Below are 15,872 nucleotides of genomic sequence, written 5' to 3' on the forward strand. Positions count from 1 at the left end.
ATTAGTTCAACAACGGAGCAGCATGCTCCTTGTTAGTCTTTATTTGTATGTACTGTATTCCCAGCGAAACGGCAATTTACAGTTGCTAATGGCTGTTGGCATGTCTTTAAAAGGACCATTTTTTTCTGTTGTCTGGCAGTACAGTTAATTCCTTTTTAATTATAAGGAGCCAGCAGGCAGGTAAGCGTTTTTCAGAGCATCCATCATGCTGCCCTTTTTCATCCATTACGGTATGTACGGTATGCAGGCCTAAATGTCTCACACAGTGATTTGACCTTGAGAGTAACCGCACCAGTGCATACTGCACCTCCATTCAAAAGATCAAATGTGTTGCAGAAAACAAAAAACAACAACAACAACAACAACAACAACAACAAGTCTTCCAACGTGGCTCTACTTTTGTTCGGTATCCATCATAGCGTTAGCCCCGTAATCCAAGGTACAGCTGGGAAATGTGTTGGTGAAATGAGATGCATATATGGGCAGCTGCTCTGTGTCTGTTGACGCTGCATGGCTGATGGCCACTTCGTCGCGCGAGAGAAGCCATACAATAACCTCATACTTCTCCATTCCAATACCGTTCCCTGGTTTGATTAAATTCACAGCACAGACAGGAAACAAAAGGCCTATTTAATGGCCTATGACAAATCCCATGCAGATCCTGGTGTATTAAGTTGTAAAGCTGAAAACGGCAACGGCGGAAGTGCTATCATCATTACAGATGGAGCGTGTGTGTTTAAGGTACTTCGGCATGAACAAGGAATCACCACGATAAAAATATTAAAGTACCGTTTCATGGATATGCTTCATAGGAGAAAGAGAGAGAGAGGATATCTATATATCTCGACCATAGTCAGTTCATAGCACTTCAAATATGTCCCGCTACCTCAGATAATTTTCTATTTGTAATAAGACCAGCAATCTTTATTTAAAGAAAAAACAGTATCTGCCATACCTGGAAGGAGGGTAGATATGAGACACTGTGTTTCTGTGTTTGCGTGTGTGTTTTTTTATAGAGCATATAAAATAAAATGTGTTCGTAAGTGTGTGGGTGGATGACTGCGTGCTTTTGCTACAATTGTATATGCATTGCCAGTTGGCGTCTTCTATATGGATACATTTCTGTTTTCACTCATATTGGAGATGTATGTAGCTATTTAAAATACTGGCTTTTAGAGAATCCACAGAAGGTAGACCCACTGTGATAAACCCCTTATTAAACTGTGCAGCCAACTAACTTGGTCCAGGGATTGCATGTTGAGTTAAATGATTTGCTAAGCTATAATTACACAAACCTACTATTTGTCCGTATTAGCACGACACGTGTATAATTCCCTAACATCTTAAAGAAGTTCCTATGAGGAGGAAAATAAGATACAAGCTGTTAAGAAAATTGGCTCTCTTGAAACATCACCTCAACCATATGCCTCTGTGCTAAACATTTAATTTGAGGTATTGCGCATTCATTTAAATGCATTCACATACATTTACTGGCTTTAATCACCTGAATGTACTTCAAACACTGCTGTTTTGCATCCTGATCATGGCTGATAGAGACATTTAATCTCAGTTTGACCACTGTGATCGCTAAACACATAGATATACATCTTGACTCACCTAGTGAATTCCCCACCTGGTTGTCTCACATCCTGACCAGTGCCTCTCTCCTTTGCCTTGCAGTTTCCCAGAAAGCCGGAGGGAGGATGGACCGGCTGATCTTCTCCTTGTTGATGCTGGCCGTCACCACCAGGGGGCAGCTGTGCCCCAAGCGCTGCATGTGCCAGAACCTATCCCCGTCACTGGCCATCCTCTGCGCTAAGACGGGCCTACTCTTCGTGCCCACCGTCATCGACCGGCGCACCGTGGAGCTGCGGCTCACTGAGAACTATATCACAGCCATAAGGAGGCGGGACTTTGCCAACATGACTAGTTTGATCCATCTGACGTTGTCCCGCAACACCATAAGCCAGATCATGCCTTACACCTTCGAGGACCTCAAGCGGCTGCGAGCGCTGCACCTGGACAGCAACCGGCTGAGTGTGATCAGAGATGACCACTTTCGGGGGCTCACCAACCTTAGGCACCTGATCTTGGCCAACAACCAGCTGCACAATATCTCTCCACACGCCTTTGACGACTTCACAGGAACCCTGGAAGACCTGGACCTGTCCTACAACAACCTGGTGGACATCCCCTGGGAGACGATAGGCCGTCTAACCAACGTCAACACCCTTAACATGGACCATAACCTTATAGAGCACGTGCCCCAAGGGATCTTCACCAACCTGCACAAGCTGGCTCGTCTGGACATGACGTCCAATAAGCTTAAGAAGATCCCACCGGATCCACTTTTTCTGCGCATCCCTGTCTACGCGAAAGCCAAAGGATCTCCTCAGTCGTCATTGGTGATGAGCTTTGGTGGAAACCCACTCCACTGTAACTGTGAGCTGCTGTGGTTGAGGAGGCTGACCAGAGAAGATGACCTGGAGACCTGCGCCTCTCCTCCAGACCTCACAGCCAAGTACTTCTGGACCATCCCTGAGGAGGAGTTCATCTGTGAACCTCCGGTCATGACCAGGAAGTCTGCCAAGACCTTCACCATGGAGGGCCAGCCGACCAGTCTGAAGTGCAAGGCCAACGGAGACCCGGACCCCGAGATTCACTGGATTTCCCCCGAGGGCCGCCTGATCTCCAACACGTCACGGACTGTCACCTTCAGCAACGGCAGCCTGGACATCAACATCACCTCCCTGAAGGACTCTGGAACCTTCACCTGCATTGCCTCCAACGCGGCGGGGGAGTCCACGGGCCAGGTGGAGCTGGTGGTCAACCTCCTCCCCCACCTGGCCAACAGCACCAACCGGCTACGGGAGCCCGACCCTGGTCCTTCAGACATCCTCACATCAGCCAAGTCCACCTCAACCACAGGCAACGACACACGGAGGAACCAGGAGGGAAGGGTGCTGATGGCGGAGCTGACAGCTAGCTCAGTGCTGATCAAATGGCCATATCAGAACCACGTCCCTGGGATCAGGATGTACCAGGTCCAGTACAACAGTTCCCTGGATGACACGCTCATCTACAGGTGAGGAGGGATAGGGATGTAAACATGGGTGAAGGGGAAATAGTCTCTTGGTTAGATTGAGTTAATAACTGTTTTTTTTTTTGTATTAATGACCTACTCAAGGTTTTATGATTAAATACCATTTTGACTCGCAGATGTACAATTGCAAAATGTCTATCAGTAGCAATCATAAGAACACCAGAAACATTTCATCTTGTACAAATGTAAGTCATTCCAATGAGATGATAATTAGGTGGTAATTACTCACCGTTTATTTGCGAGAGATAAACAGGGACACTTTTTCATTTGCTCTGAGAAAATGTTTCCTCTCTTCTCTTGTTATTCATTATTTCTCTCCTTTGTTGTAGTTCCAAGGTAATACTTTTTTGTTTTGATGCTTCAGTCATTGCACACGTCAGGTGCAACATCAATTTATATCAATTTGTAGAGTTTGTATCGCTCTGATGGATCGTTCTGTTCCACTCATTACTTCTTTTGGTCCTCAAAAAGTATTGGTTTTCATTCAAGTCTCCTCACGTCTTCTTACAGGGCCTGGCCCAGGGCTGTGTGCAGGCAACGTTCTTTTTTTCCTTCTTCTCTGATCAATGACAGCAGTCACCCTTGGGAGAAAATTGATGTAGGATCTAATTTAGGGGCGTCCACGCCGAGATTCTTGGTGGCAACTCTTAGTGACCGAAGATAGGCAGGCCTGTCCCACTGTGGAAAATGCACAGCCACAGTGAGAGAAAGAGAGAACTTTTCCATCTTTGTTTCAAGGGAAACGTATTCCCCAAGCGGTGTCTGTTACCACGGGGAGTTGGACGGATGATTTTGAATGCTGAACACGTAGAGGAGCATTGTGCATAGAGAGGCACAGTTTGGATTGTGGATAGTTTTAGAGCAGGTACACAGTTTATAGACTGATGCTTCTGTGCTCTGATGCACTCTGTCTCAGCGGATAGTGTGGGGTGCCTAAACGAATGAACACGGCAGCTAATTAACGGAGTGGACAGGAGAGATGTTACTGTAGGTGAATTTATCTAGTACTAAGGACTTAAACCTGGCTCCCTGATTCTTGTTCCTCATTGACTAGTTGACTGATTTGTTTATTTGGGATGGGCAAGCAGTGAGCACACACATGCACTCACACACACACACCAACACACACCAACACACACACACACACAGTTATGTAAACCTAGCATATTACAGTATGTATCTTTCACTTGTCTACACACCCACTGAAGGGTATGAGCACATAGTACACTCAAAGGCATTCAATACACTAATACAAACACACACCCACACAAACAAAGCAAGTACAGTACATTTCTTAAACAACTCATCATAAAAAAAAAACATATTTCTTTGTTTTAGATGAATCAGAGGTTTTGTTCGACTCTAGGGCAGCAAAGCTTGCTGAAATTCAGCCTCTGTCTTCCATATTGATTTGGAAGAAGAGAGGAATGTGCATAAGGGACATGTTTCAGGGGCGAGGAGCTCAAGCTAGCAACAACACCCCGAAGCTGTAATTTATAGACATTTTTCAAAAGCTGTGCAGAGGAATGGCGTAACAGCCACTGCCAGGTCCCAGTACACAACACGCCGCAGCCCCAAAATTATTACGAGCGAATCAGTATAATGCCCACAGGAACTAGGTCGACCAAACGAATGGGCCAGCCTGCCAGCTCGCTACGCATTAAGGCTATGGAAATGTCTGCCGGTACCCTTCTGCTGATTTGGCCCTTTGCAAATTAGCTGCTATGTTCACTTTGCTCTGTTCCAGCTCCTACTCAAAATGTGTCCTTGATCATATTAGCCATTTCTGTATAAAAAAAATAAACATGTCATTTCGGCTTGATAGTCCTTCCCTTCATGTCCGTGGATCTGAAATGACTTGACAAATGCATTTCATACAGTGTAAATCAATGCTCTCTATCACATTAACAGACAGAAAAAAAGACTATTAAAAGGAAGCCATCTGACAGTATTGGGACATGGCCCCAACCATTCCCTGATGTAGGAAGTGATTGATAGTTTATATCAGAAGCACCCGGGGCCGGCTGTGAGGACCATTGGGTTCCACTGTATATTTGCTGGCACAGTCACTTGGGCGGTACCCATCGATGGCATTGCTAGTGGATCCATGCGGGGTGTCACCAGCGAACAATGGGACCCAGCTGGTCTTATGCAGTAGTCACTCTTCCTCAACGCCTCAGTCCCTCTCTGGGGTGGGGCCCCGGTGAATAGAGGCCCCGCCACAATAGAATGGCACCGTCGCACACACGCACACTCCTTTCATGCCCTGCTTTCTAAATCACCTCGGCATGAGGTTCTATTAGGGATGGGCGGAAGCGCACTGGAGGGGGGGAGAAAGGAAGAAGTGAGGAGAGAAAGAATGAGGGAACAGAGATTTTGTCGCTGTGATATCACGACTATCAGCTGAACCATATTACTAAGGGATGGACGTTTGTTCGGCCGTTTGAAATCGAGGAGCAGGCTCGGAATGTGTAAGTGCTTCTACTACATCTTCTACAGCTATATAGTATTCACAGTTGAATAGACTGCTAATCCACTTGTGTGCAAGTGGACTCATGTGAGAGGGAGGAAGGAAGGCAGGAAGGCATTTACTGTTTGCCCACTCATACCATTGGTTATTTGAATACTTTGTGATGACCAATGAGCTCACCGATCTACTTGCTTGACAGACTTGGGTCTGTTTACACTTGAGTGATTATTAGTATACATGGCACATTCATTCACCTATTTATTTGGAGCCTTTGTTGGCTCTTCTGAGCTGGCGTGGGTTTTTTGGGAGAGACCAAGCCATCGCATTGGGCACACACTGGTTCAATCATCGTTGTTTCCGCGTCATTTCAATGAAATGGCCAACATGGAATAGATGTTGAATTGACGTCTTTGCCCAGCGGGATCATTGGTATGCAACTATTTGCCCACTTGATGTGTACCTGCGATATCTCTCAGATAGTCCTTATAAGGACTATATATAGTCCGAAACAAATGAAAACACTGAACATTAGGGATTCTTCTGAACAAAGGCTTGGCAAAGTATGATGCGTGGAGCAAAATGGAGCATTGCGTAAGTGAATTCCCCAAATTATGGTTTTGACAAGACTCGGTTGCCAACAAGTTCATCGTAATTTCCTTTTGGTGCTGGACTTGAAGGCCCCCTGCAAAGAGGGCGCAACAACATGTTCACAGCATTGCCTTGTGAGAAATAGAAAAAATAGAATCAAACAGAAGAGCATGACATTGCTGTACACAGCTTCTCCTGAGCAATGAGTTATACCATCAACGTAATTGTCTCGCTGTGCATGATGGTGCAGCATATCGCCTGTACAGAGATGGCTAGATAGACAAAAGGCTAAATATGTAGGTTTTGGCTGAGGGAACAAGCCAGTCTGCCTTGTTCTTTTTTTAACCTGCATGTTACAATGCCGTCCTCTGTGTTGGAACTAACCACCTAACTTTAAGGCCAAAAGGATGACTCATCCAGTCCACATAGTATGTAAGATCGGATCTCGCATGGAGATCTCGATTAGGGAATCGAGAAAGACAATGTTGTTGCCTGTCTTTCGATGGCCTATTTCGACAAAGAATGGCAACATAATGTTTTGTTATCAGAGGCCCACAACTGTAACATAAGCGATAAGGCAAATGCGCCTTGTATAAATCGACTGTCGAAGATTGAGTCAAAACACAAAAAAAAATCTCTGTTATTAATCTCTAAAATGGTTGGTTTTAAGGCTTGCCAATACAAATGGAACCAGGCGTCGAGTTGAGAAGGTTGGTGTGTGGGACAGATGGTTATCCCAACCTGTTCTTCCTCATCTACCTGCCCACGTCAACACTTTCTTCAAAGTTATATGCCGTGATGCCATTTAAGTTATGTACAGCAGGAAAAAGGTGGGGATTCTGATAGGCTGCCATCACGTGTGATATCTAATTTGCATGAATACAGAGTGCTGAAGCTTTCAACTGGTGTTTGTGATATCGCACATGATATGCTCAGCTGCACATTACCATGTGCACTACACTTATACACTTATACTCAGAGACACAGGCGTACAAGTGTGCAGACTCTCTCACTCACCCACTCACTCACTCACAGCTCTACTAACTACCATGCAACGTCTGACTCTAAATCTCTAAGCTTAGCCTTTTTCTTTTAAGTGTTCCTTCTTCTTCGTGGCTCCCATTTTCTATGACTGGCCTCTTAGAATCCGGTGATGTTCCCCCTTTTCCAGGTTTATCCATCTTAGTGGATTCTCCTCACGTATGCCTCTGTTGGAAAGGGCAGCAAGGGGCCGATTGGCTTTATCCCCTACCAGAAGCACCAGACATGAACCCATCTGGTTGTCTCATCTCCGCCCCCCGAAAATCTCAGTTCCCTAAATGTATTCATGCATGCTACTCCGGCATGCATATCAATCAAATCAACTTACTTACTTGACTATCATTATGCTGGAAAATAAATAGTAGACACCTCTCTGAAAAGATATTATAGCAAGTTAGACGACTAGACTGCTGAGGATCAAGTGTTTAAAATCAACAGGAAATGAGCTGGAAATATGGACCGATTCCCTTGAATTTTGATGTGGGTGATAGGGGATTATTTTCAATTTGAAGCCAGACCTTTATCTCATGTGATAATATGAACTTGGCCAAGACCATGCATGAAGACGAGGAGGTACAGCATGTCATTAGGCTCCATGTAGTCGTTCTGGAAGCTGCACTTCATCAGAGGTGATTGGCAGATGGTTAATGTGTGAACCCGGGGATATAGCATGGAGAAGAGACTAGCCTAGATAGATAGTCTTCCCCTCCAGGCTAGTGACCCCCCCCCTCCCCTCCCCCATCGTGAATGATTGATGGGATGAGAGGACGTCTCCTTGCTGGAAGACTGCAGGGTATGTACTATGTGGACGGATGACCCATAACCCTAAAACCGCACACTGGTATTCTTGTTTCAGCTCTGGTATGATCCTGAACTTTAAGTTTATAGAAGGAATGTTGTGTCATTCTTAGGGCTGCAAAGGGAGGATATGTTTATGGAAAGATTTGAGGTTTACCAGTAAACTACCAGCATTTTTTGTATCTTTCAAAGATTTTATGTAATATATCACAAGACATCTAGCGGGCCTTTTTGGGTACGTAAGATTATTACATCACTGGACATCTGTGCATTCTTATCGCATGTAAAATATGTAAAATCATGAAATAAAAAAATGTAATAAACGCTCTAAAATATTATCAAAAAAACATAAAACCATGAACTTTGCGAATACCGTTGGGGTTTAATATGAGGGTTTCAGCATAAAATATCCTTTATTACAAGCTTATTTATGTATTTTACTATGTCAATATGTATCTGTTGTAAATATGTATTTGTTGTCAATGTTTTGGCATCAAACTTATGGCAGTTTGTCAATAGTTGGGCGAGTTGCAGGGGGAATTAAAAATAATGTCATTGTTGATTAGATGCTTTTTTAATCCTCCTGTTGTGTTTGTTTCATGTTAATTAATTCTGTGTTTCCGGTCCAAATTGACCTCTCCATTATAGCTGATTTATAAATCCATAATAGTATATATATTATCACCTAATGTTGCGTTAGCTCTTTTTATCAACTTAAGTTCTTGTGAACATTACTATTATTACTAGTTTTGAACTTCTATTTGCTATTTATGGCCTGTAGGCCTCATTGACCTGAGGTCTTACAACTCGTTTTTGAGTTTATAAAAAAGCATAATGTATGGAATATTTTGACTATAACAAATACTCAGATGAAACTGTCAGTTTCCTGGCCTCTCTCCTCCTCACCGCTGATATGATCAAGAGCCTCACATATATTATATCGTTTTGTCATTGTGCTGCCACAGAATGAATTTTGAGCAAGGCCTCAAAAAAGCTTTATAAACCAGGGCTGTGAGAAAAGTTATATATATATATATTATTGAAACAATGTTGCGATTGTTTGTGAGAATGCCAACAGGTGTGGTTCCCGTGGGGGAGAGATTCTATTGGGGAAAGGTTCCCATGGGCGTTGCCATGGACGCCAAGAAGGGGTGTGTGTGTGTGTGTGTGTGTGTGTGTGTGTGTGTGTGTGTGTGTGTGTGTGTGTGTGTGTGTGTGTGTGTGTGTGTGTGTGTGTGTGTGTGTGTGTGTGTGTGTGTGTGTGTGTGTGTGCACTCAAACACACATGCATGTGGGGGTCTGGGAGAGGAAGTCTCCATCTGATTAATGGGCATGTGCCTGAACTCAATTTTATACACTAATTGTAGTCTCACCCATTCATTTCTAATGACCAGTCATTTTTAACCAGGAACACCACAGGTGTACAAAAGCTAAATAAATCACCCATAATGTAATGAAAATCATCTAAATGTATTTTATGTGTTCAGATGCCCTGTGTGGACAAAGTCACGGAACCTTATGACAATCAGATTACAGAGAGCAAACTTCGGTCCAATTCGACCGGAACACAACAGGAGTTTTAAATAAATTAGGCTATTTCCTTTTGAACCATATGGTCTATCTACTAGAAACTCATGGACAATTATGTACACAAAGTTATAGAACTAAAAATTGCCAAAATTACTGAAGATATCGGGTAACTTTGGTAAATTACTTGTAGCTTTGTAACCCTAGTCATGGTATGTTTTATCGATCAATGGGAGAATGTGTAAGCAGTGTGTTTCTCCCTAACCCTTCTACTGAGCCTGAGTCTTGCCAGTTGTTAGTTCACTTACGGCTCATGCCTTCCTTATTTACTCTGTAATTCTCTACTAATATGTGTGTACACACACATGGCATTACGCACTTAACTAATCATTAGGCCATTGTCCTCTAATTCAATGATTCACTTAGTATTAACTAATTGGATTACACCCCCTAACATCAACTGGGCATTCACACAAGTAGCAAATACCTGCTTCAATGACTGCCAATTATACTCAACCCATGAAAAATAATGGATGTTATCAAGTGCTACAGTTCAAAAGAGTCACTTCGCTCTAGCAAGTTACATGGGCGCGAGTGAGGCCCTTTTGTACTGCACAGTCACCACAGTACTTTTTTCAATTCTCTCCTCCTCTGGTCCAAATCTAGCTGTGCTCAGCGAAAGGCCCGGTCACCTCCCCAGACCCATACTGATGTGCTGGTCCTTGGCATCTTGCTCAGAGTTTTCATCACCCTCCCCAAGCCCCAGGTCATTTTTTAATTATCGGCGTCGACATGCCGCCCCCCCCCCCCCCCCCCAATTTCCTCCATCCCCGAGTGTGTTTAGATTAATTAAGCAGACAGACATGCAACAGCCGTAGCGATAACAAGGGAGGGAGGGAGGCGCTGGCCCAGTTAGTGATTTTAATCACCGACAACAGGTCACTCTTTTTATAAAGGAGTGAAGGCAGCAGAATGTGACAGAGATGCTGTTGAGTTACCTATTGATGGATATCATAACGGAGGTGACTACGTCATTGAATGAGGAGGATGGATCGAGTCGATGCACCGGAAATGATGGGTAAAAGGCCAATGCGTTTGTCATTACCGTGTGGTAATAGGAACACTGTTCCGTGTCTCCATGAACAGTCCATCATCTGAACACATATCAAATTCACACACATGCACAAACGCACGCATGCACACACACACACCCAGTCACATGCTTTGTCTCTCTCTTTCTTGCTCTCTCTCACAACCACACACACACAGACAGACACGCAGAACCCATCCAATTATCCTCCATGCGATTTTCAAACAATGTACTTTGTATCATAGATTAATACTATTAACAAATTAGAATCTCTATTTGATGCACCATGAACAACAGCATCCAATAGAGATTCTAATTTGCTTGGAAGAACTGCAACTCATTTGGCTATTTACATCAAACTAAGCATGACATTAATTTGGTTAGCAGGAATGTTATGAGAAGCAGTAGTAAAGTATGCTCCTGCTCTTTTAAGTGCAAATCCATCACAGAAACAGTTTACTAATTTCTTTGGAAACACTCAAGCCTGCACTGTGAAGTAAAACAAACCCCCCCCCGAAAAAACTTTTCAACTGATTTTGTCTACTCGTCTTCTCCCAAAACATGTCTCACAATGATTTTAGGAAGTTTTCCAAGCAGATTTAATTCCTGAAGTACTCAATTATAGTAAGGCAATTTAAGCTAATGACCGCTGATAGTAGATCAATTCCTATAGGCTCTTGGGGTGTTTCCGGGTGCTTTGGGGTGCCTCTTCTCAAAGCCCGAGCCCCCTTAGTGATAGTGGGCAACTGGGATTTATCTGAAATGCATTAAGGTGTTCTGAACCCCCCCCCCTTCTTCAACTCAAAGCCATTTGAAGTTATCGGGCAGATTTGAGGAAGCGTGGCAAGTGCCATATTTATCCTCCATTTATCAAATCTATCGATCCGCAACACGTCCACAGAGAAACGTATACTGTCATTGTGTTCTACGTGTCCGAGCGGCTCCTACTGTAGGTTTTGCTTTTCATTGCGGGTTGAATCTGTCGTTTTACAGTTATGTCTCAGCGTATTTTATGTTTGGAAACAATGAGAGAGAAACGGTCTCCATCTTGGGGCTCTGCTAAAAATGTATGGGCACAGTTTGAGATGGCTGGATATCATGCAAGTAATAAGACTCTGAGTGGTGGCAGGAGTGTGTACCATGGGTTGAGGGCAGCCTAGCAGGGAGTATCTCTGCCATGTGTTAACTGATGGGCCACTTATATAGCCTAAGCCAGATGGCCATCAGTGTAAGTGGGCTGAACTAGCCCTGTCTGCCACCTGAGGACCCGATAGAGGGAAGCAGGTGCTCTGGATAATTGTGTGTGTGTGTGTGTGTGGGTGTGAGGGGATGGGTGTGTGTGTGTGTTCCTGTGAGAGAATGTGTATGGGGCACACAACAAAGACCTTCTGTGACACACACACACACACACACACACACACACACACACACACACACACACACACACACACACACACACACACACACACACACACACACACACACACACACACACACACACACACACACACACACACACACACACACACACCAGACATTGGGGAAGAGTAGAACTGTATTAACTGCCAGAACTACTAGACCCAGTGTGACTCAGGTGCTGCAAAGACCAGGTCCTGACTTCAACCAAGGGTGGTCACATGGCCCCTGTCATGTTTCCAGTTAGATGTTTCTGTGGCTTCTTGCCCCCTAGTGGTCAGATATTTTCCTTCCTATAATTGACTCATGTCATGTGACAAGGTTAGAGGCCTTTTGGAGGGGGTGAGATGACACGATGGCATAATGGTGCTACTAAATTCAGAGGTTTGTCACTTGACTGCAATCCAAGTTATCTTACCTTTAGGTCTTCTTGCTCTCCTGAGAATCTTGAGGCTCTTGAAATGGAGTTGGTCAGCAGTGGTGAGCGCTTTGAGGAAGAATTGGGCCTACCTGCGGGGACAGTCGCAGTGGAGACTTCTAATGTTTGCCCTGAGAATCCTACCAGAGATTATTTTGGACCGGTTGGAGTGAGAGTTCTGGAACGAGTGCATTCCTGCTTTTAAGCCGACCCATATGTTGTGTCAAGCTGGGTAAAGGACAAACTGGGAATGGTTACATCTGTGAAAGTGTCGGGAAATGTAATTGTTTCGATTATTATATATTCTTTTAGTATCTACCGCTTAGAGGAAGCGGGCGCTTTGAGTCACGCTGCTCGGGGCTCAACCTGTGCCGTGTTTTGCTCTCCAGGGCAAAGCACCGCTCAAATAAGTCATCAGTGGGGTAGCGTTGAGTGTTGAGGTGGATCAAATTAAATGGATTATTCCTAGTGTTTGTGAGCCCGCCGTTTGGTGAGACGTAAACCCAATGGCAAGAAGGCATAGTCAAGAGGGTTGGGATGGAGAAACTACTGTGTGCCACTGCCAACTGTGGGGGAGAACAAAATGTGCAATCCGCACTCCAACCTGTGGAAGGCAGCAATACGCAACACAGCGTTTATTCTGCCAGAAAGGCAAAGGAAGAAGAAGTAGAACACAAGGTTAGAGGTCAATCAAGTACAAGATGGTGCAAGAATATGCACATTACATGTGTTGATTGACATGGTGATGGACCAATAGTATTAGAGAAGGTGAAAAAACGTACCCCTCTGACACGGTACGGTACTTCGTGACGTCTCACGATGTAACTTACAGCATAATGTAACTCAGTGTGTGCCGTACATCCTCTTTCCACCAGGGGTAGCACTTCTCTCGGAGTTTAAAAACAAGAAATGATCAATGGTTAGTGTAAAGTTAATTACTCATGAGTTCATCAATAGTTCATTCAATCGATAGTAAATATATCACTGCGAGTCATCATGACTCTCAAAAGTTGCGACAGCCGCAGTTTACTTGTGAAGATAACTTTAGCGCCACCCTAAAAACTCTATTCAAATTTAACACATTATATAAGCTCTTTATGGTGTTTTATAAACATTTTAGAGGTGATACGTTTGACAAGTCAGGTGAAAAAAGTTTCCCCACACAACATCACATCACTCAGTAGCTCAGAAGGCAATGGAGCTCCATTACCTTCTTCAGTCATGGGCAGCATGAAGGTCTCGTCATTGATTTTGCTTGATTGTGCTTTACAGTGGTATTCATAATAACAGTTAACCTGGAAGTATTACATGTTTGGGGCGCTAAAATAAGGTCATATGTATAGAACACTTCGATGTGTGGAAGTTTGCTAGTTATCATTAAGTCATTGGACAAAGGCCTTTTCTGTGGGCGGGGGGGCGGGGGGGGGGGGGGGGGTTTAAATCTTGGTCAGAACGTTAACATGCGTCACTTGCGGTACGGTTTTGGAAGTATAAGGACCTTCTCTTTCATATCATACAAAGAAAAGATAAAGGTTAAATGAATACACAACTTTATAGGGTTAGTTAATGTTCTCACACGGCCATGTCTCCATGTTACAGCGCTTGTTTGCGGAAGACAGACGGAAGACGGAGGGACCACCTGTGCTAATTAGCTGTCTAGCGGGCTCCGAACACTTGTGTGCAATGGAAGAAGGCCGCCAGAAACATGTTCAAATTCTGCTGGCTTCAACTGTGATGAGAAGTTTGAAACAGTGTTAAGCATGCGCATATTTTGCACTTGTGATTTTTTTTTTTTGATGTGACATGAAAGTAAAGAGCTTTCTGTTTCTAGAACCGCATCGCAATTGAGAATCGATTTGTGTTTAGATGGAGTTTTAGCTGCCAGAGCCAGTCTATCTCTGAAAATAAGGAGTAAAGGTAGGCTCCTTAAAGAGTACATCTCAGCTGTTAGACTCCATATACTGCATTGTATGATGGCTCTTTCTTTTGCGTCGTGACTTTGGAGTTTGAGTTATGTATTGCTCTGTATTTACACATGAAGTTCTTAATTCTCACTCATATTTGATGGAGTATTTTTAGTTTCCTCCTGAATCATTAAAGTGGACTGCGATAATCTTGACTCCAGTACTATGATAAGGCATTTTCAGTCATACCATACTGTAACGTGAAAAGGACAGAACAGACAAGTTCTGCCCATAGCAATTACTGTACACCATGCCAACTATTCAAGGTTAAAGCTAGACATTCCCCCAGCCTGCTCACTGTGCCCTCAGGGGGCTCCTGGTACATTTTATTTTTCATATGGTTTGGTAAAGTCCGGAGGTTTTTACGTTTCTGGAGTTGTGTTTCATCCTGTCCTCTCTGGCATAATGTGTAGACATGTACCATGTTCACCATCTATGTCCCTGTTAATTGACGATACCACTTCAGACCTATCTGTCAGACGGCGACGTATTTGGCTGGCGCGATTAACAGCGGCCAAGGAGAGGATAGCCTCGCGCTGGCAAGGCTCCTCATTCTTTAAAACAGGCAGCAGTGGCTGCTATCATTCCTGGACATTGTAAACACGGAAATGTCTGTCGCACGTACGCATGGGCCGAGTGAAAGAAACAGTACTGCTCTTTCATCAGCGTATGACTGTATAAAAAGATAGCTATTGTGAACTACTGGTCCTGTGGATGGGGGGGGGGGGGGGGGGGTGGTAACTGTTGTTCCATCTTGTCACCTCTTTGTCCACGTGCACCTTCCTAAAAACAAAATCATTTGATCACAGAAAGAACAGACACATGAGTGGTGTATGCAATGGTAACTGCATGGCAAGCAGAAAGTGAGTACACGGAGATTAGCCATGAAGTGATGTTAGTTATATATTAAGAGAATATTTGCGATGCTTTAATGGCGCTGTGCATCACCTAATTCGGGATCTGATGTGTTTACACAGCTTAATGGCATGCAAACAAAGTGTCCTCCCTGTATCGTGAGGCGAGGATCGCTAAATGCATTGTCAGCAGAGTCTCTTGCATGCAGTGTGGTGCATGCAGACTCTAATTGCATGAAATGTGCCCTCTTACCATGACCGCCTACAGCGGTTGCCGAGAGGAAAGATGCATTACTTTTATACCCTCTGTTATTCTTAATCTCTCATCCCGCCGGTATGTACTGTATTCTCCATTTTTATCAGCCACCACACAATTAGCACTTACACAAATGTCCCCCTCTTCCAGTGGAATAAAATCAGGAGAGAACACTGTCGAGCGCTACTGCATTCATCACTAGCCATTACTAATATGTCACGCTGTGGTGGAGTACAATCCATTAGAGACAAGGAGCTCTACAATAACGTTTTTTTTACAAAGGTATAATTAGTTGTTCATTTGAATGAAAAACGAGAGATCATGTTATTTTGCTTTTACTCTCGCGG

General features: G+C 44.0%; 1 protein-coding gene across 5 annotated transcripts in view; it reads left to right on the top strand.

Moving 5' to 3' along the window:
• Nucleotides 1-15,872, top strand: part of LOC123993040 (leucine-rich repeat and fibronectin type III domain-containing protein 1-like protein) — a 109,849-nt gene that overhangs the window by 58,838 nt on the left and 35,139 nt on the right. For all 5 annotated transcript variants that reach the window (XM_046294781.1, XM_046294780.1, XM_046294779.1 and 2 more), the window contains exon 3: nt 1,681-3,085. In XM_046294781.1, coding sequence (XP_046150737.1) covers nt 1,704-3,085 — 1,382 coding nt within the window. In that variant the 5' untranslated portion in view covers nt 1,681-1,703. The remainder of the gene's footprint in view (nt 1-1,680; nt 3,086-15,872) is intronic.

The sequence above is a fragment of the Oncorhynchus gorbuscha genome, linkage group LG13 (assembly GCF_021184085.1).
Source record: "Oncorhynchus gorbuscha isolate QuinsamMale2020 ecotype Even-year linkage group LG13, OgorEven_v1.0, whole genome shotgun sequence".
Classification (NCBI taxonomy): domain Eukaryota; kingdom Metazoa; phylum Chordata; class Actinopteri; order Salmoniformes; family Salmonidae; genus Oncorhynchus; species Oncorhynchus gorbuscha.